The sequence below is a fragment of the Perognathus longimembris genome, chromosome 6 (assembly GCF_023159225.1).
Source record: "Perognathus longimembris pacificus isolate PPM17 chromosome 6, ASM2315922v1, whole genome shotgun sequence".
Taxonomy (NCBI): Eukaryota; Metazoa; Chordata; class Mammalia; order Rodentia; family Heteromyidae; genus Perognathus; species Perognathus longimembris.
Window position 1 is genome coordinate 76,706,204 of NC_063166.1, and position 22,123 is coordinate 76,728,326.

At 44.7% G+C, this 22,123-nt stretch overlaps 2 protein-coding genes across 2 annotated transcripts; one reads left to right on the top strand and one right to left on the bottom strand.

Moving 5' to 3' along the window:
• Positions 1-11,289: 11,289 nt before the first annotated feature.
• Positions 11,290-15,637, bottom strand: LOC125352395 (protein WFDC9-like). Its single transcript, XM_048347485.1, has 4 exons — positions 15,545-15,637; positions 13,112-13,265; positions 11,978-12,119; positions 11,290-11,483 (listed from the first exon to the last, which is right to left on the bottom strand). The coding sequence occupies exons 2-4, from the start codon at positions 13,194-13,196 to the stop codon at positions 11,444-11,446; spliced, it is 267 nt and encodes an 88-aa protein (XP_048203442.1). The 5' UTR covers positions 13,197-13,265; positions 15,545-15,637; the 3' UTR covers positions 11,290-11,443.
• A 2,777-nt stretch (positions 15,638-18,414) lies between these two features.
• On the top strand, positions 18,415-19,708 carry LOC125353749 (WAP four-disulfide core domain protein 10A-like). The gene is made up of 3 exons (XM_048349405.1): positions 18,415-18,447; positions 18,564-18,723; positions 19,536-19,708. The coding sequence occupies exons 1-3, from the start codon at positions 18,415-18,417 to the stop codon at positions 19,706-19,708; spliced, it is 366 nt and encodes a 121-aa protein (XP_048205362.1).
• Positions 19,709-22,123: the final 2,415 nt, after the last annotated feature.

The window sequence follows — 22,123 nt, forward strand, 5'->3', positions numbered from 1 at the left end:
TCTCCCCTAGTTCCGAGGAGAAGCAAGCCTTGAGGGTCTTAATAGCTTGCAGGGCCACAGGTGGGAGTTCTTTTCCCCATTCCGTCTCCTCTAGCTTCCGCTCTAGCCCGTCCCAAGTTTCCCATGAAAGTGGTTTGGCTCCAGTTAGCCACGGGACCCTGAGATTTAGCTCCTGCCAAATAAGCATGGCACAGGGTTCTGAGATATTCGTCCCCGCGTTTCGGAGGGTGAACCTCAGGAGTTTAAGGGGCGAATTACTTCGCCTACTTTGAATCTGTTCCATCGTCTTTGCTGACCTGGATGGGAGGACCGCGCATCCCGGAGTTTCCACTCCAATTTCCCTGAGGGTCTAACGGGAGCCACGGACTTCCTTGAGTGGGTTCTGTGCCCCACATTGGGCCGCCAAAATGCCAGGCTCGGGTCGCCTCCCCTGGCACGGGGGGGTCAGGCTCTACTCTAATCGCTCCCTTTCTCACCCTCTCCCCTGGTCACCCGACCTGCAGGTAAGGCCAGAGTGGAGTGGGGGGCTCAGGAAAGACCTCAGGTGCACGCGGCCATACGAGATCACTTATCCTCCCTCCTTACCCATGAAGGAAGCCAGGCGTACACGGAGTCTTGGAGACAGCTTCAAGAGCAAATCTGATTTAATAAGGGAGTGACTAACAGTTGATATAGTAGGGGTGACGAGAAAAGAGGTGATTGACCAAGAACTGGCGATAGGCTGGCGAGCTTGTCATAAGGCCCCTTCATGAGCTAACGTCACCTGGATAGTACCACCCCCGGGGCAAAGCCCACGAGAATGGGAAGTACATGGGCTGGCAAGAAAGTTGGGGGGCTGGTCGCAAAGCCAGTTCTTCTGGTTCGGGACCCAGAGAATTGTGGCCTGCTTCCGCATTCCCCCAGGGCTGGGGGAAGGGCGGCATCTTGGGAGCGCTCTCCTCTGCCCTTCCCCCTCAAGGCCAAAGCTGAACCCCAACATCTCAGTAGCTCCCTTCTCTAATTTTTCAATGGTTTTTGTTATTGTTGTTTTTTATCTCACTACATTTGTAGATTGGATGGCCAGTGATGGCGGATTTGCTTGAGTCTACACATCCAGTGACCAAAATACTGATATGAGCCTTCACTTCTCCCATTTTGGCCTCTACTTAGTGGTAGTTTTCATCACACCAGTTCTGATGGCAAACCTGATGTGAAAAGGAAAAAAAAAATCATCTGGTTATCTTTTGATCTTTGTTTAGTATGTGCTTTTAGCTAGGAGATTCCAGAACTTATGTGATCAACACTGTCCATAGTTTTCCTTTAGGATTTTTGCATTTCTTCCTTAAGAAGTTCTCTCCAAGGCTAAAACAATGCAATTTTCTCCTACCTTTTCTTCTTTTAGGAGGGAGGGAATTTGCTATTGGTATTTGAACTCAGGGCCTTCTCACTTCAGCCATACCTCTAGCCCTTACTAACTTTTCTTCTAAGTTGTGGGTTTTTTTAGTTTAGTTTTGGTTTTTTTTCCAGTCCTGGGTCTTGAACGCAAGGCCTGAGCACTGTCCCTGGCTTCTTTTTGTTCAAGGCTAGAGCTCTACCACTTGAGCCACAGCACTTCCAGCTTTTTTCTATATACATGGTACTGAAGAATCGAACCCAGGGCTTCATGTATATGAGGCAAACACTCTATCACTAGGCTATATTCTCAGCCCATGTGTTATTTTTAACCTAGCATAGAGAACAGAGATTTCCACTCCTAGGGAAATGGAGTAGATGTACTTGTCATTATTTTCCCCCTTAGTAAATCCCTGGACTGTTCTTTATATAGCTGTAACCAAAATACTCTACTGGAGAGAACACCTCAAAAGGAAGAATCATTTACTTTTGCTCAAGGTTTCCAAGGTTCCAATCTACAGCCCTTGGTTCTGTTGATCCTATGCCAAAGTTGAGACTGAATATCATGGTGGTTGATGTGAGCTTGTGTAAGAGACTACCTGTGTCAGACGCTGGTGGCTCAGGCCTGTAATCCTAGCTACTCAGGAGGCTGAGTTCTGAGGATCACAGTTCACAGCCAGCCCAGGAAGGAAAGTCCATAAGACTCTTATCTCCAATTAACCACCAGAAAACTGGAAGTAGTGCTGTGGCTCAACGTGCTAGCCTTGAGTTGAAGAGCTCAGGGACAGCGCCCAGGCCCAGAGTTCAAGCCCCACGAATGACCAAAAAGAAAAAAAAGGAGCCTACTTGTCTCTTGGCAGAAAGGAAGCATATAGAATGGATGCTTGTGGTATCTGACTTTCTCTTTTTTTGCCATTTACTCCATCTGGATCAATTTATTTAATAAATATATCATTATTAACATTTGTTGTTTCTCACGAAATTTCTTGTTCTGGAGGGGTTTTTTTAGGAGTTTTCCTTCTTTTAAAGTCAAATTTTTGTTTTATTGCTATGAAATCAGATTTATTATGTTATTTCTGCTTCCCACATTTACTGAATCATTAAGAACCATTGGTTCCATTAGTTTATTCCAGAACCAAATTTGGGCTTTGTTAATCAACCATAGTTTGTGTTTATTACTACGTACTACTTTCAGTTCTAATCTTAATACTTCTATTTTATTTAATTTATTATTTCTCTAACTTTTGAGATAAAAGGTACAATTTATTTGGGGGCATTTATTCTCTTTAAAAATATACGTTAGTAAGGCTAGAGCTCTTACTAAAGTTTTAGATGTTATCCATTGTTTTTGTGAGTTTGGGTTGGTTAGTTGATTTTGAGATGGGGGTCTCACTATGTAACCCCAGTGGGCCTTGAGCTCACTTATATTGCCCATGTCGGCCTCAAACTCATGATTCTCCTGCTTCTACTTCCCCAGCAATGGAATTATGTGCATGTGCCCCATGCCTACCTTATATCCACGTGTTCTGATATGTTCAGTTTTATTTTTCACTTAAACATATTTCCCTTATAATTGTATCTTTGATCTGTGGTTTCTTAGTGTTTTAATTTCTAATCATGTAAAATTTTTATCTAGCTATTTTATTTCTAGATTAATTACACTGTGATTTGAATCTACTGACAATTGTTAATATACTTTAAAAATGTTTTGCATGTTCCACTTTAGAAGTATGCATATTTTATAGTATTTCTGAATATTTTCTACCCATGCTGATAAGTCATTATTTCATTTGTGCTGTGAAACCTGCTCTATGATTGCTGATTTTTTTTGTCTTCTTATTCTGTTACTGAAAGAAATTGCTTAACTTTTATCAAACTTTTACATCAGCTTTCTTTAGACCAATCCTTCCAGTAAAAGCAAAAGGAGACTCCTAGAGGGCCTTGTCCCATGCCTTTGAATATCAATCTCCTGTCACTTTCAAAGCTTCCAGAGAAGACTAACTCCAGAACTCCAGGCTGTGAAGCAAGACAACCAGGAACAACGGCTCAGGGTGTACCTTTGTGCACCTGGGGGCAAATGACAGGTCATTTCTACTCCAGTGCTGTAACTATGTGTTCTCAAAGGCCATGTTAGCCCTCTTTATGCCCACTACCCCTCTATAACAATCTTCCCCTCCCAGTTCTCTATTTTAAACACATCTCCAGCCCCTGAGATACACATATTTCAGAGAACTCAAACACTACAGTACACAAACATTTATAAAAAAAGGCTCTGTATGTTCACCCCGTGTGCTGAGTGCACTTGGGGAAGTTCAACTACCAATCTGTGTCTATTCATTTCTCCTTTGCTATTTTTTTTAACAAAACCATATTCTAACACACATCAGAATGTACTAGAGTCAAGAGCTTAGACTTAAGTTCGCGATCAACCTTATCAGTGGCTTCATTTATCATTGAATTGTGGGACAGAGTGTCAGCATTACATTCGGGTTACCTTTCTCTTTCCTTTGTTGTAGGTCTAATCTCATTTTCACCCTGAAGCATAACAGTTCCTTCTCATCCTTCAGGGTAAGACCAAGTATATCTTGTTCCAGGAAAACTACTCTGATATACAGCCCATCTACCACCCACCCCACCTTCATATGCCAGGGCATTATCTGTATCCTTGGTCCCTTCTCCTCACACCCCTCCCTGGTTTTGATTTGTTTAGATCATATGATCTAAGTCTTCCTTCGGCTCTGTGCCAACAATAACAATGATATGAAGTGTGATATGAAGTGTGAAGTAGCTTTTGCCCATAATCTGGGTTTTTATAGCCCTCTGAAGGTTGTTTATTCTTTCCACAAGAAAGGAAGAGTCTCTGCTAAGTCCCAAATAACTGAATAAAGATAGTAATACATTAGTAGTTGCTGAGGAAAGGACATTGTGAGGTAGGCCAATGCCATCTCCTTTCCAATAAAGACCAGTGGTGCACTTTATGCAAGATTTTATTTCCAGAGATTAGTTACAAAAGAAGTAAGTAGCTTGTGGGGGGCCTACTTGGGTGACAAGTCTGACATAACCTGAGAAAAACTAAATCCAGATATGGGGAAACAGAGGGATCATAGCTTCAATCATCATATATAGGACATTTCTCCCTAGGTGCACTAATTAACATACCATTAATTAATTAATCATCAATTAAATTAATTAAAGCATTAATTAATTGATGACCAAATAAAAGTAACATTCAGAAATCCTTGATTAAAAAGACCAAACCTCTGAAGGCTAGGAAGGTAAAGAGATCCAAAGTAGGAGGCAAGTTGAGTGAAAACAATAGTTGAGGCAGCAAATAGTTCTGAAACCAAGAAAAAAGAAATGGAAACCCTTGATTACTCTAACTGCATATTTGGCAAGGACATAAGGCTATTAGTGTGGTAGCAAAAAAAAAAAGGGGGGGGAGGTGAGATAGGAAAGAGAGAGACTGTCCTGGGTACATACCCTGCCTCCCCAACTCCCACCTAGGGCAAAAAGATGGTTCCACAGGAAGTCCTGTAGTAGTCTTCCAAAACTTCCCAGATACCCTCCAGCTCTCATCTGTGGTTTAAGGTCCAATGCTGAGCATGATGTTGCTGATTTTATATTGGTTTTACATTTTCATGTTTTATTTCTTTTTTCTCTGGAAAAGAAAAGGGATAGGAATTTATTCACACAGGAATTTATTTATTCCTCCCTAAGTCTGGGGGATGATTTCTGTGGCTAAAGAGATGTCCACACAACACAGTGGCATGCTTTTGTCATCCCAGCTGCGTAGGAGGATGAGATCAGGGGGCTGGGAATATGGCCTAGTGGCAAGAGTTCTTGCCTCATATACATGAAGCCCTGGGTTCAATTCCTCAGCACCACATACATATATATATAGAGAGAGAAAATGACCAGAAGTGGCGCTGTGGCTCAAGTGGCAGAGTGCTAGCCTTGAGTAAAAAGAAGCCAGGGACAGTGCTTAGGCTGAGTTCAAGGCCCAGGACTGGCCAAAAAAAAAAAAAAAAATCCAGGAGGATGAGATCAGGAGCCTGAAATGGAACTGACAGTGGTTTCTGACCAACTGGACAAAAAAAGTTCTCAAGACTCCATCTCTACAGGTCAAACCAGGTGTAGTATGGATCCCATGTCATCCCAGATAGAGCAGGAGGTGGAAATAGAATTGTGTTCTGGGCCAAAGAACAAGACCCTATCAAAAAACAAACAAACAAACAAAAACAGCAAAAAGAACTGGGAAAATAGTGGTAGAGTATCTGTCTAGCAAGTCCGAACCCTGAGTTTAAATTTTAGTACTGAGAGAGAGAAAGAGAGAGTTCTCCTGTAATTCCAATAAGCACAGGTAGGAGTGGATGTCAGGCCTCCTGACAAGTTGAGTGGGGAGGAAGTGGAGAGCGAGGACTCTGGCTAGGCCAGGGTCTCTCCAAACTGGATGAAGATCCTACCGGGTGCTTTGCGGGGCATGCAGACACTTCCACAGTGGGAATGGCAGCAGTAATCAATAGGGGCGCAGTGTGCATCCTTCCTGCACTTGGGAAAACACCGGTTCTGACTGGGTCTCTCGGTGCAGGGACCCACTGTGGGCCCTGTGAGAACTGGAACAAAAGGTGTACACAGCAACCCTCAAAAGAACATTTCGATGACCAGCCAGCCCCTCCCTTGCCCACATACCCGCTCCACACATCTCCCTCCTTCCTCTCCTGTCCCAAGGACCCTGAGGTCTCTTTGGTTCTTGAGAGTAAAGATCCACTCCCCAAAACTCTGACAATAAAGTCATTTCACTTGTAATCCCCAGAACTTAAATCCAGTTCTCAGAACTGAAAGTCCTGAGAGATCCTCTCATCCTCCACCCTTATTGTACAGGGTGGGAGGGAGAGGTTGAGTCCCAGAAAAGGAAAATACCCAGAAATTTTTCACTGAGTAGCTTGAGTTCAAGGCCCTCCACGCAAGCCCGGAGATGGCTAGCACTGTCTTCTGATAGTGGCCCAAACATAACAGAAATAAAAACATGGCACTACCCATAGCATCAGAAGACGCTCAAAGATTGAGATCTTACCATTTGGTTTCCCCTGCACATCCTAACCTTAAAAAGAATCCAGTAAGGGTTTTTTTCCCCATTTTTTTGCTTATTTTTGTTATTGTTGCTGTTTCATATGATACCCTCAAAGCCCCTTTATTTTCTATTCACAATTCATTTGAAAGCCCAAGCAAAATACCTACGGTATTCAGGGATGTCAATGTCGAAAAAAGTTCTCTCTTTCCAAGTTCCACACACAGGCACAATCAAGAAGCAGAAGAATAACAGCCGTTGGAGAACCAGCCACTTCATGATTTTGACTCTAGATATCTGAGTTGTGAAGGCAGCAGGAGACCCAGGACTTTACCAGTCCCTGATGGGGGTAGAAAAAGGGTCTGGGTGGGGAGCTAGGAGCACCCAACTGGCGGGCCACTGCCCTATCTGGTTTTAGATCGTCTCCTCCTCGGTCTGCCACACGCGGACTGGACATTGTCTTCTCGTGAAATGCTTTCTTACTCTTGCATTTCATGTTCCTCTCCTCAGAGGAATGCAGGTTTTCCCCCACCATCACCTTGTACCTTAGGAATCTGAAAAGCCAGAAAAGTACAAAGTGATAAGGCATAAATTATTCATTACCTAGTGATAACAACGGTTGATACTTTAATGGAGGTGGTTTCAGTCTTTCAACTCAATCAGTATGTTGATTTTCGACATTTATATCTAATATCTCCCCGGGTTGTCTACACCTACATATATGTATGTTTTTCAATATTGGTATCTAATTGCATGTGCTGTTTCTGACATTTTTTTAAATTTAATCAAATATTTTAGAAATTTTAGAAATTTTCTGTAATATGAATTTGGGGGCAAGTACCATATATTGTCCTTGGCCACAACACAAGAAATGAGTGAGGGGTTGGGAATATGGCCTAGTGGCAAGAGTGCTTGCCTTGTATACATGAGGCCCTGGGTTCAATTCCTCAGCACCACATATACAGAAAATGGCCAGAAGGGGCGCTGTGGCTCAAGTGGCAGAGTGCTAGCCTTGAGCAAAAAAGAAGCCAGGGACAGTGCTCAGGCCCTGAGTTCACGGCCTAGGACTGGCAAAAAAAAAAAAAAGAAATGAATGAGGTCTCACAAAGTAAACATACTCATGTAAGCATCACCCAGACTAATTCCATTTACAATGGACTCTAAAACAACAAAATACCTAGGTATTAACTTAACAAAGGAAGTGAAAAACCTCTACAAAGAAAACTATAAAACCTTGGAGAAAAAAACACTGAAGAAGACACCAAAAAATGGAAAGTTGTCCCATGCTAATAGACTCATAGAATGAGTATTATTCATAGAATTATTAATTAATATTTGGTCATACTACCAAATCTACAGATCCAATGCACAGCTTTGTACTGGCAGACACAAAGACAATAGAACAGAATTAGAAGACCCAGTAATAAAATCAGCCATCTTATTTTTGGGTTGGGTTTTTGTCTTTTCTTTTTTGGTACTAGGGATCCAACCCAGGATGTTGCACTTGCTAGGCAAGCACTTTGCCACTGAGCTACATCCCAGGCCCAGCCATTTCATTTTTTTAAATGAAAGAACCAAAAACATATGCCTGACAGGCTCTTCAGCAAATGGCACTAGGGAAACTGGTTTCTACTTGCAAGAGGTTGAAGTTTGACCTCTATCTCTCACTCTGTACAAAAATCAACTCCAAATGGATCAAAGAATTTAAAGTAAGCCTCGAAACTTTAAATCTACTATGAAAAATAGATATATAAAACTCTGGAAGTTGTAGGCACAGCTAATTGTTTTCTGAATAGGATTCCAATTGCTCAGAAACAATAGAACTATATTAAGTTAATGTTTCTGCGCGCACGCGCACACGTACCAGAACCAAGAGATTGTCTACCCCAAAGAAATGGAAGAAAATATTTGCCAGCTATTCAACAGATAAAAGCACCCATACCCAAGATATACAAAGAACTTGAAATATGAAACAACAAATGAACAATCCAATTAACAAAATGGGCAAGTGAATTGGACAGACAGTTCTCAGAAAAAGAAATACAAATGACTAAATAGAGGCATGAAGAAATGTGTAGCCATAAAGGAAATGCAACTCCAAACTGTTAGGTCCTCTCCCTGAGGGCTCCATGTAGATGCCCCCACCTCATTAAGTCTCCACCCAGTTACCTGGGTAACCTGCAGACCTGGAGGCAGTTACCTCCCCTTTCCCTGAGGTCACATCCTAATACATCTGGCCACACCCCTTCCCCCTGCCCTAGATATAAGGCAGGGCTGGGTGGGGGTCTCTCTCCTCTCTCTTCTCTCTCTTCTCTCTGGCCATGGATCATCTCGGCCACAGGCCAGCAGTTCGGTAATAAACTTTCTCTCCTGCCTGAATACTGCGTGGCGTTCTCCTTTACCGGCTACCTACTTTAAAAACCTAACACAAACCACACTAAGATCTCATCTCGCCCCAGTCAGCACATCAATCATCAGGAAACAAACTACTGCACAGCAAATGCTGGGTAGGATACATGGATGGATACACTGTTGGGTGGGAATGTAAATGAGTAGACTATGTGGACTGTGAAAGTCAGTATAGAGAGTCTTTGAAAACCCAGCTGACCTCACCTGGGATGGCAATGTTAAAAGTTTCGTTGGATCTGCTGTCAGCCTGCACACCACAGCCTTTGGGTGTGCATCTATGTGCCTGGCTTCTCTGTGGTAATCATTCTAACTTCATACTTACTAATCGTATAAATTAATGAGATTCACTGTAATATTCCCATACTTGCATGCATCATGAAATGAACTTGACCATTCTCCTCATTCGAACTCTCCCTTCCCCTCCCCTTTACCTCTCTCTCCTATGCTTTCCCAGATCCTCATCGTTCCTCTCCTACTTTCAGATCATCTTTCTTTCTATAGCTTCATATGTATGAGAGAAAAACATATGATACTTATTTTTTGTTCTGGCTTATTTCACTTGATGTAAAGTCCTCCACTTCCCTCCATTTTCCTGCAAATAACAGGGTTTCATCCTGCTTTATAACTGAGAAATACTCCATCATTGATACATACAGTATTTTCTTTATCTTTTGTCCATTAACAGGGAACCAATCACTCTTGCTAAGTTGGACCAGACATCATCTCTGGTTTCCAGCTCTCATGACTCAGACCTGGCAGATAAGATATGAAAGAAATGTAAAATAGGGTAAGCAAAAGACAGCCCTTCCTTTCCCTTGTACTTCCCCATCTCTGTTTTTTATCAGGAAGGAATAGCTATCTTTACTCTAAAGAGCTCCAAGTCTTCTCTGTACCTCAAGGTCAAGCGAAAGCCTCAGTCCTGAGGGCATTTTACTGTCTTGGATCCATTGTTCATTTCTATATATCTGAGCTCTAAGGCACTAGCCAGTTTGTTGCTGGGTCCTAGCCCTTGCCTTGCCTTGATTTTTACTGTGCCACACTACAAAGCCCTTTTTTGTCAGGTGCTGGTAGCTCACACCTGTAATCCTATCTACTAAAGAGGCTGACATCTGAGGATCATGATTTGAAGCCAGCCTGGGCAGGAAAATCTGTGAAATTCATCTCCAATTATCACCAAATAAGCCAGAAGTGGAGCTGTGGGTTAAGTGGTAGAACATTAGTCTTGAGCACAAAGACTCAGGGACAGCAAGTACCCAGACTCATAAGTTCAAATCCCAGGAATAGCTTTAAAAAAAAATCCTTTCCTTGTGCTATAATGTTATATCTACAATATTCTAACTCATCCATCGAAGTGAGAATATCTTGTCCTCTTCTCCCAGAAGAGACACAAGACTGGATACACGGATGGTGCTCTGTTGTCTCCTCATCCAAAGGACGTAAACTTTTCAAACTGATCTTCCAGATACTAATGGAAAATAGTGGGAACGCAGATGTCATCTGGGGAAAGTGTGAGCAGCGAAGCCTGCCTTGTATCACCTGGTGGATTGGAGTACAAAGCTACCAGGCAGTCAGAACTGACCTACAAGGAATAAGAAGAAACGAGGGCTGGCAGGAGGAGGAGCCCATTCTAGAAGCTCATGGTGTTCTCTCCAGAATGTGGGAGTACTTCCTCTAATGACCGACTATTCCAGCTTCTTTATTCTGCTGAACAGATAGGGAAGGCCAACCTTCAGTCTTTATTAAGGTGCTCGATTTTGCATGAATACATAGGTCACAGACTACCATGTGTTCACCACATCCTGCTTTTTGGTTCTTGGGAATATGACTAGACTCCATTTCCCAGGATCCTTTGCAAAAAGGAAGAAGTGTTTGCTAATGGGATGCAGACAAAAATGAACTCAACTTCTAGACCTAGCTCTTTAAGAAGCTGTGTTTGCTTCCCTTTTACTTTTCCCCTCCCATCTGCTGACTGGAGGTAGAGGAACTGGCAGAAGAGCCAGGAGATGACAGACTCTCAGGTGGAAGGTTCATTGAATTATGGACTGATGACTGCCCATGTAACACCCTTGGTGAAATGTATACAAACCAAGTAATGAAACAAAGTAAATTCTTATTTTGTTAACTCCATGCATTTTTTGTTTTTGTCTATTTGTTTAAAGTAGAGCCTCACTAGGTAGCCTAAGCTGGCCTCAAATTCATAATCCTCTTATCCTCTCAAGGACTGGCAACTCTATGAACTTATTTTTAAAATAAATCTTGTATTGTTTCCACATTAATTAGCCAATCTGGATAATATGTCAGTATAACAGGGAAAGCAGAATTGAGTACTTGTACCCATATGAAATGGACTGTTAAGGACCGAAACAAAGGAAATTAAATCATAGAGTAGGCAAACAAAAAAACAAAAAAAAAAAAAACAAAAACACAGAGCCTCAGGTTCATGTATATATTTCTTTTGCAAAAATTTGAGCCTTCTCAAGGTCAAGGCTGCTCAGAAGGCAGAGTGTGTTGTTTTTTCAGCTGGACCAAGTGAGTGTCCCAAAGGAGAACCAGGTAGCACTCTTTCTAGAACATGGAGTCATCCTTCAGCTCATGCTAATAGTATACTGAGGTCATCATTGTTTTAAAGGGCTCTCTGGAAGAGAAAAATTTGGTGATTAGAAATCAGAAATCCTGAGAGGAATCCATTCCAAACTTAACAGCAGGCTAGGTCCCAAATAAGAGCAAAAATGCCATTTCAAAGTAATTTCCCACTCCCAAGAAATTCAGTAACTGAACAAATAGATGGAGAACAAATCTTCTTGGGTCTGGTTGAGAAGGAAAGGCATGATAATCGAGTCCTTGAACAAAGGAGCAATGTAAAAACTGATTGGAGGTATTTGGGGGGATGCAAAGAAACAGGATATGAATAGAGGGGGGAAAAAATCAGAAACCCCATCTTGATGTCTTGGTTTATTTTGCCATGAATTCCTAATCACAGATAGGAGGCCATTGTCTCAGACCGCCTGTTTCTTTGACTGGTGTTGGGTGACTGAACTCTGTTTTCAGGGATCATAGCTTCTGAATAATGGGACAAGCACAACAGCCAAGAACAGCCAAGCCCCAACCTCCTCAGTCCACAGAACTCACTCATTGTCCAGGCAAATTTTCCCACAGTAGGTCCAGCAGCATGTAGCATTTGAACTCAAGCACTTGTATTCTGTGGTGCACCTGCTGTCACAGTACCTTATGGGAGGCTGGACCCAGCATTGCTCAGTCTCTTCTAATTCATCTGGAATCAAGACACTGTGCGTTAGTAAGACCCATTCACTTCTAATCTGGAGGAAGAAAGAAAGTTGCTCTGAGCTACTAAAGACAGGAGCTGGGACAGCTTCACCACGCATGACACTGCCCCCACCACAATTATTCGCATGGAACTTTAGCTCAGGGACCTTCCATCCTCAATTTGGAGAGTGGAAGAAAGCTGAATCAAGAAAACACAAACTATCCCCACCCTGTTTTATTTGTTTCCTGCTGCTATCACTGACTTTCTCCTCCTCCACCTAGATCTGTATCTTCCACAGTCCTGCAAGCCTCTTCCTCCATTCCTCTACTGTCCACAATTTCTCCACGTGATTGACGGGTTCTCTCTGTTTCTTCACTCTACAAGGATTGTGCCCTTCCGACGGAAGAGATGTATATACATACTAAACCTCGTCCTTTTGGTTGCTGTTAAACGTTCACCCAGCTGAGGTACAGACATTTGGAAGATAACAGGCTCAGCAGAAAACTCGGTGTTGGAGTTTCCTTTGCCAAAGCTGGTCTGACCTTGAAAATACTATTTCTGCTCATGTGTATAGAGTCTAGTTTTGTTCCCTTTCCTGTGCCCGATTTTTCTTTCAAAGCCTGGAGAGAGAGAGGGAGCTACAAGGGACACTGGGTTGGGAACTTGTAATCTTGCTGATGTCTCCGTGGAAAAAGAACTCTGATCCTCTCAGAGATGGGGAGCCTTTGTTTTTCCCAAGGACCACTTGGCTATTTGTAACATTGTTGAACAGCCATATGAAATTATCAGTATAAGCAGAGTGGCTGAGGAGAGCCAAAGAGAAGCATAGGTATCTGTCCCATAGGTACCAAATTATCTTGGAGGTGTTAGACAGCCAATGTCTGGACACTCTCCACCCATTCAAGGCCAATCCAGGACCTGTGAGCCCTGACAGACAGCTGTGATAGACATCTGGATGGGGAGGAGGCTCTTCTCCTTTGCCCCAGCATGACTAATACCAGTTTTGAACCTGAAGCCTCCCAACACGGGCAGAAGCAGCCCAATCCCATAGATGAGCATGGCGAGGAGAGCCCAGAGCTTCATGACAATCTGCTTTGTGCCTCCGTTGAGATCTGGCAGGAAGTGGAGTCCTTTCCCAGTGTTGCTAGAGGGCTTGAGGAGACAGGAAAGAAGGGAAGAGTTTGTGAATACTGCTTCTCTTTCTCCTCGTTTTCCTTATTTGTCCTCCAGTACCCAGCAATTCCCAGTCATCTCCCCAGGCATCTTCCCATCTCACATTTATAACCCTGTCTTTGGGAAATTATTTGTGTCGCTTTTATTGTAATGAAAAACAATAGTCCGGCCACTGGTGGCTCACACCTGTAATCCTCGCTACTCAGGAGGCTAAGATCTGGGTTCAAAGACAGCCTGAGTAAGAAAGTCTATGAGACTCACCTCCAATTATCTACCAAAAAAAGCTGAAGCAGAGCTGTGATTCAAGTGATTAAAGCATTCACTAGCCTTGAACAAAAAGAAGCTCAAGGACAGTTCCTAGACCCCAGCTTTCCAAACCCCTGGACTTGCACCAAAAACAAACAAGAATGCGCTTTAGGTGCATGAATCACTAGATAAGTTAATTTTTAGGCAAATTGCTTATAGGAGATTTGATGAGAGACAGAAGAAGAGCAGGAAACTAGGGAGAAAAGCAAAAGCCTTAAGATCTTTTCATCTGCTCTCTAACCCTTTCCCTTCAGAACCCGTGTCCAGGCCAGCTTGCTGCAGGATAGCTTGATGACAGAAACTGCCCCGTTAACACGCGGAGATTCCACTTACCATCAGGCAATATTTACATCAAAAGATATTTGATGCGGCTTCAGGCCATATCTCAAATGTGGCAAATTTCCAGAAACCCTGCCAATGGCTCACATTCTTTGTACAGAAAAGACAGAGAGCAATGGCAGGTTACCCAATCCCTACGCCTGAGGCTCAGAGTATCCTTCCGATCCCGTGAAGACGCCAGCACGTGATGAGACCAGAGTGCGAGGTAGACCCCCTGCTGTCATCTTACAGGTGCGATGTGAGGCAGAAGCACACTGGTCAGGTGCGTGTGGACTCCAGGGTGGACATCTAGCTCCTCTTTTGCACATTTCTTTTTGTGTGTGCTGGTCCTGGGGCTTGAACTCGGGGCCTGGGCACTGTCCCTAAGCTTTCGTGCTCAAGCCTAGCATTCAACCACTTGAGCCACAGCTCCACTTCCAGCTTTTGGAGGGGGTTAATTGAAGATGAGAGTTTCATAGGCTTTGCTGCCCAGGCTGCCTTTGAACTATGATCCTCAGATCTCAGCCTCCTGAGTAGTTGGGATTATAGGTATAAGCCACTAGCACCAGCAACATATTATTATTAAGTAGCTGTACAAAGAGGGTTCATTTCCGTAAGTCAGATTATGAGTACAATGCTACTTGATCAATGTCACCCAGTCCATTTTCTCCCCATTTTCCCCCTCCCATCCTTACCCTCAAGTTGTATAATTCAATTCTTACATAATGTACATTGCATAGCTTCACACGTTGACAGTTCCAGTGATACAATAGGCTGAATGTAATCAGTTCTATGAGGCTACTTCCTTGTATTTAAAAACATTATTCTAGACCAAGGTTTTCCAGAACATGGAAATTTGTTCACTTATAAGACTTCATTCTTTGTCTAACTCCTTCATCTTTAAAAGGTGCCCAGGATCCTAGAGGTCCCCAATTCCTTCTTTACACACTTCAGACCCATTAAATTATCCCAGAGAAGCCAGTGGACAGTGGCCTCACGGTGTGAGGCCAGCTTGGGCAGCAATTAATCACCAAAAAGCCAGAAGTAGAGCTACAGCTTAAGCGGTAGAGTACTTAGCCTTAAGTGAAAACACTAAGGGACAGTCTCCAGGCCCTAAGTTCAGCCCCAATGTACTGGCAATCATACACACACACACACACACACACACACACACACACACACACACACACAAAACATCCCAGGAAAGAGAAACAACATTATATCCAAGATACTTCTCGCATCATTCTATTTCCCACACCCAGAGTTCTGAGTGAAGGCTTTTGGTCATCAATGAAAAACTATAGGCCACTTAAAAGGCCCTCAATCATCAGAAAGACATCAAAGGACTACATCCTCCCTCAAACTTAAGACTCTGGGTTTTCCATATTGTATTAAAGAAGACGAAGATGAAGAAAGAAGCTAGTTGTAGAGCCAGGAATATAGCTATCTTGTTTCATCTGTCTTCCATTTACCTTTGGGATCTCAGACAGACCACACCATGCCTCCTTCAGTTTTCTTAATGATCAACCAAGATTTAAAAAAAAAATTCCAATACGTAGAAATGGTTCATGACTTTGCACATCTGAACAAGCCACAAGTAAAAGCTCATGACTCAAGACCCTTGCTTCACCTACCTCTGAACGTGGCCGTGGTAGCTGGCTGACAGCTCTTTTGTCTACCCTCTTATTACTAGGTTTTGAGTGGGGGGCTGGAACAGGGCACAGCCAAACAGGAAATCAAGGTCAAAGGCCTAGCACATTGGGTGATTTGGGTTGTGGTAAATCTTTAAGTTCCACACAGGAACTACATGTGGGCCACATGACAAGCTGTTTCTTTTGAAGTCCATCCAGAAGCACTAGATTTTTCTCTGATATGGATAGCACCACCTGATAAGCTGGGAAGAACACCGTGGACCTGGTTACAGCGCTGGCTACAGCCACAGAATGCCCAAGTCACATGTCCCCAGAGTATCGGATGCACCTGACTTCCCCCATAGGCAGGGAGTCAGGACACAATCTGCACATCACCTCCACGCTGATTGGTGGTCCTTTGCCAGTAAAAGCACGGCACTACCTCCCATCCGATACCTTCCAGTTTTATGTAGGTAGAGATTAGATAAGGAAAAAAAAATCTTTAGAAAAGCTGGGTGACCATCCAAATGAAGAAAGTGAAATGATCAGATCGAACACCAAGATCTTGACACAGGCTTGTGGGTTGAAGCGTAGAGAGAACAAGTCTATTTTGCCTAACATTATGCTGAGTGACAATGTACCATGGGTGGGAACTTGTTGCAAAACCATTCAATTCACAGCCATGCGGGGGGAGAGCGAGCGAGCGAGCGAGAGAGAGAGAGAGAGAGAGGAGAGACTGGAGTCATACTAAAGCTTTTGAGGGCATCTCCTCAATGAACTAAACCTACCACTAGACCCCATTGCTCCATTGCAACACAGTCCAGGGATCAAGTGTTTAAAACATAGACCATTGGGAGAACATTTCACAACCCAAGTCTCACCATATGTGTTTGTATGATATATGTAGAGCATAGCACGTATTTACCAAACTTTAAGGACAATATTGATGGTTCATGGGTACTTTTTTGTACATTTTCATGGGTTTCATTGTGACATTTTCTTTTTTTTTTTTTGGCCAGTCCTGGGCCTTGGACTCAGGGCCTGAGCACTGTCCCTGGCTTCTTCTCGCTCAAGGCTAGCACTCTGCCACGTGAGCCAACAGCGCCGCTTCTGGCCGTTTTTTCTGTATATGTGGTGCTGGGGAATCGAACCTAGGGCCTCGTGTATCCGAGGCAGGCACTCTTGCCACTAGGCTATATCCCCAGCCCTCATTGTGACATTTTCAGACATGAACTTAATATATTCTGATTGTATTTATCCCCACTATCATCTTTGTGTTACACACACACACACACACACACACACACACACACACACACACACACACTCCACAGTTCCCTTTGTGCTCTTTTTCAAAAAAATAGATTCTGGGCTGGGGATATAGCCTAGTGGCATGAGTGCCTGCCTCGGCTACACGAGGCCCTAGCTTCGATTCCCCAGCACCACATATACAGAAAACGGCCAGAAGCGGCGCTGTGGCTCAAGTGGCAGAGTGCTATCCTTGAACAAAAAGAAGCCAGGGACAGTGCTCAGGCCCTGAGTTCAAGGCTCAGGACTGGCAAAAAAAAAAATAGATTCTGTATGTAAGAAAAAGTTTTGGTACTTTTCTTTCTGAGTCTTTCTTAGCACAATGATCTCCAGTTCCATTCATTTTCCTACAAATGATGCAATCGCATTCATTTTGGATGGGGAAAACTCTACTGTGTATGTATGTAATATTTTCCTTATCTGTTACCTGTTCACAGACACCTAGGCTATTGTGGTTCCCATATATGCTATAGGCAAATTTATATCATATTGTGAATGCACTTACATTTTGATTGTGATTATGAGGTGAGAGCAGGCGATAGATTTTCTCCTGTGGAATCATGCTGTTGCCCGAAAAATGTTTCAGACTTTGGAATGGAGATTTTTGGAGAAGGGGTGCTCGATCTGTATTTATATACATATCTATCTACTATATGCTTGTATGTACTTATATGTTTATACTTGATACATTTAGTCACTTTTTTTTTTTTTTTTGGCTAGTCCTGGGCCTTGGACTCAGGGCCTGAGCACTGTCCCTGGCTTCTTCCCGCTCAAGGCTAGCACTCTGCCACTTGAGCCACAGCGCCGCTTCTGGCCGTTTTCTGTATATGTGGTGCTGGGGAATTGAACCTAGGGCCTCATGTATCCGAGGTAGGCACTCTTGCCACTAGGCTATATCCCCAGCCCATTTAGTCACTTTTATTACCTCTTATTTTAGTCTAAAGAGTCAAGAATTTATGAATAAAATTCAATGTATATTGAATAATATTCAATTGCCACAATAGTTATAACTGGCAACCTGTCCTAATATACAATAAGTGTCCTATGAAAGTAGGAAAGTTGAGGGAAGGTTGGGAGGGATGGGGAAAAATGACGAAAGGGTTGGTATTGATCAAGATGTGTTCTAGTCATAAACTGACATGTTGGGTTGTACCTCCTTTGTATAATGACTTAAAGATAATAGAAATATAATTTCTGAAAATGCTCAATATGACATTTTATAGGATATCATGAATTAGCTCAATTCAAATACTGGCATTATTTTACACAAGAACAGTGCAATTGTAGAAACCCATCCTTGTGAAAGACTTCCATGATTAGATAAGACGGGCAGAAAATGGGTAACAAAAATGGCGAGCCGAAAAAGTGAGACCACAGATTGTTGTATCAGACAGATGGAGAAATTAAACATGATACAATGAAATCTGGGTCAATTATCAGTAGTGAGGTATTTTAAATTATATAGCTGCATCGTTCTATGGAAAACTTTGAATCTGGAGCAGGAAGACGTATTTCTTAAGAGAAATTCTGTGAGTGAGAAAAGAGGGCTGGTTTTGTGAGCGTAGATGACGTCCCTGCAGAAGGCCAATGCTACCCGGGTGAAGGGCAGGCAGAGGGCAGGAAATACCGAGGCCCTTGTTCTTCTAGGCTTGGCCAGCAAGGGCAGCAAAGAGCGGAGGACACTCTCCTCTCTTCTTTCCCTCTCAATACCCAGCTCTTCAGAAGAGGCTTTGCCCTCCCTGCCAGACCTGGACTCATGACTGTGGTCAGAGGGATGCAACCCGGGGCTGTGTGGTGGCCCATGCTGCTCCTCTGTGTGCTGCTGTGGCTGCCTCTGACCCACGGAGGGCCCCGTAGTCGGAGGAAGATTGAGGGTAGGTGATGGCTGGGTGGGCCGATGGGGAGGGGGCCAGGAGGGGCTGAGCCCAGACTAAGGAGGACCTGGGATTCAGCACCCCTCTGCACACTCAGCGTTTCCCCAAGCACTGCTCAGACTCCAGGCTGTACCATCACCACAGATGCAAAAGGAAGGGTGACTCGCTGTGGGTTGGGGTGGATGGAGCAGGGCCAGGAGCCCCGTGGGCAAAGGAGACACCCCTTCTCTGCTGTATGCACATGCCTGAGGGGAGAACTTCCAGGGGTGCCCCTGGGGCAGACCCAGGGGCAGAGATGGCACAGGGGTGGGAAAATTCACTGGGCAGGAAAAGGATGATGGAGGAAGGCAAGTTGTCATCCCAGCAGGGAGCAGGAGAGGGTGGGAGGAGCACACTGAAGGCAGGGACACTGAGGACAGGCCAGTGGGGAGGGCAGACAGGGACAATGGCGAGTCCATCTTCCCCTCTCACCTCACAGATTCTGGAAGGTGGGAAGGGCGTGGCACACATTTCAGGGTGCTTGCTCTGAGCTGGAAGAGTGGGGGTGCGTGCAGAGTGGGCAGGGTGACTTCCACGGCCTGGGAAGACAGGTCCTGGGTGCAGGGGTGTGGACAAGGTCCCGCAGGACAGCAAGGCCCACGGGGACCTAAACACGACCTCAGCCAAGGGTTTGGGGAGGGGCCCAGAAGAATTCCCTGAGGGCTGTGGGAGGGGTGAGTGAACCTGCATCCTGGGGGCTGGGGCGGCGGTAAGTGGGAGGAGGAGGCTGTCCAGGCAGAGGGTCCCATCCCCCACCTCCTGCTGCTCCTCAGAAATCCAGATGACAACCTCCGCAACCCAGGAACCATCCTCAGGAATCAAGGTGTGTGAGAAGCGCACCAGCATCTATCTGTGCAAATACCCCTGTGAAGTGCAGGAAGACTGTGAGGCAAGCCACGTGTGCTGTTCCACCTTCTGTGGGAACGTGTGCATTAACCTCCTGTGAGAGGACCTGGACTGAGCTTCCTGCGACCCCCGAGTCTCCATTCAGACGTCCAGCCCCCCACTCCCACGGCAGCAGCAGGAAGACGTCCACTCGAGGGCTCGGCACATCAGCAGGATCGCTGTCCTGTCACTGTGGGAACCCTGTGTTCCAGTCCAATAAACCAGGATGAAATGCCCAGGGATGCGGCCTGTGTGAGTCCCACCGCTTGTGATCAAAGCTCTCGTGAGCTCCCCTGTGGGCCCCAACTCCTCAGCCTGCTCCCCCCTCCCCCCCCGCCCCCGCTCTCTGTCTCTGTCTCTGCCTCTCTCTCTCGGGGTTTCTTTGCTTTCTCCCTTTGGTCCATGAACCCATCGACCCCCCAGGAGGCTCCGTTCTGTGGCTCTGCTCACTGAACCACCTTCCCCCCCTGGGGAAACTGCCCCTAACAGCAGAGCCCAAAGCTCTGAGGACATTCCTCAGCCTGGGCTCAGAAGCACCCAGTGAAGCATGAGCATGGTGAGGGTAGAGCCTGCAGCACAAGTTGGGGGCCCCTTAGGGTTGTCCCTACCCCACCTCCCTGCACTGAGCCCTGGTCCCCAATACTCTGTTTTCCCACACGCACTCCTGAGCTTATGCGTGGCTCCCAGGAGGATCATGAACCCCCATGGAAGTCCAGGGCCCAGAGATGTGCTGAAGGCCACAAGCAGCCTGGCGTGCCCAAGGGAGGAGGTTTCCTCACTGTGTCCACCAGCGGAGGCCTGCGTGCAGGAGCCTGCCCCTCCTCCTCCTGCCCATCACCCCTCAGGATGGCCTGTCTGATGCTGGGACCTGGGTTGGGAGTAGGCATTGGAGAGTCCAGGGCCTTCCATGAACTGAAGGTCTCCTCTGTCCCCAGTCCTCATGGTCTCAGTCTCTTTTCTTTTGATCCCGAGGATCACTAAGGAGTGGAAAACTTGTGGTTTCTGCTGGTGTTCCTAAAGTTCCATACACAGGGACTGACCCTCCCCACACAAGTCCACCATGTGAATACACCCTGTGTGCCAGGCTCTTCCCAGGCGAATGCATGGACTGTACGGCAAGCGTTGCTCTGCTTGCTTGTAGTAAGAGCTAGCATTCTAGTTGTCTCTGGAGAGCCACTGTCCCCCCCAGGTAACTCGGAGGCTCTGTGCAGTGTATGGCTGCCGGAACGAATGCCCAGCTGGCTACAACTGAGCATGTCTCCCCTTTAGAAAAATGCAGCTCCTTTTTTCCTCTCCTGAAGGGATTTATGACATATTCTTCAATTGCCTGCCAAGTGACCTGGCCTCTAAGTTGCAGATGGGAACTTAGAAATGTCTACCTAGATCATAGACCGTGTGTGTGTGTGTGTGTGTGTGTGTGTGTGTGTGTGTGTGTGTGTGATCTGCACTCCTTGGAGATGATTCCTATTTTCTGTCTGGAAGGGGTTTACTAAACACGTAGCTCCTTGATAGCCTGCTTTCTAATCAGATTTCAGTGTTGAGAAAATGGGCAAAATAAACAGTATCACTCTGGCAGCCTGAGTTGGAGCGTCACACTTTGTTAAGCCTTTCTTCTGTGTTTGCTCCAGGGATAAATCCATTTGTTTTATTTTTTTCCGGGAAGGAATTTTTCCTGTACTTACTAACCCAACATCTCCAGGTTTCATTCAAGAGACTGTCTGTCTTGAAAACTAGCTCTTCAGGTTGCATCCTAGATTGACCCTAAGCCACAGAACACCGAGTTCAAATCTCAGGACTGACAAAAGTAAAATAGCAGCGCTAGGTGCATCACACAACTGGATTTCAAAGTATATTCCAACAGTATGCTAGCCTAAGAACATATATATGGAGTAAAGGATATGTTAGAGAACCCAGAAGCAAACCCACGTATTTATTATTAATTCACTTTCAGCAAAGGTGTGGAGGCCACAGAAGGAGGGGGTACACAGTGCCTTGAATAAAACTGAATACACACAGGCAAAAGAAAAATGAACCCCTAGCTCATCCTTTAGCCAAGAATCAATGCAAAGTAGATTTTTAGGAATTGTAAACATACAACTTCTAGAAGGAACCTGGGGAGACCAGGTGCCATGAATCACACCCATCACCCCAGCTTTACAGGAGCAAGACTGCCAGTCTGAAGCCAGCCTGGGCTACGTAGTGAGTCTTTATCTCTGAAAAAAAATGGACAAAGAACCTGAATTCTCAAAAGAAGACATACAAATGCCCAGCAGGTGTATTAAAATGCTCAGTATTGCTAATGATTGAGCGATGCAAGTCACATTTATAACAAAATATCACCCCCCCCAGCTGTTATCAGGACAATTATAAAAAGAAAAAAGAACTACAAGTGTTTCTGAAGATTTGGAAGGAATAAATGAATGCTTGCACACTAATGGTGGCAGTGTAAATTAGTAAAATTCATTCAGTCATTACG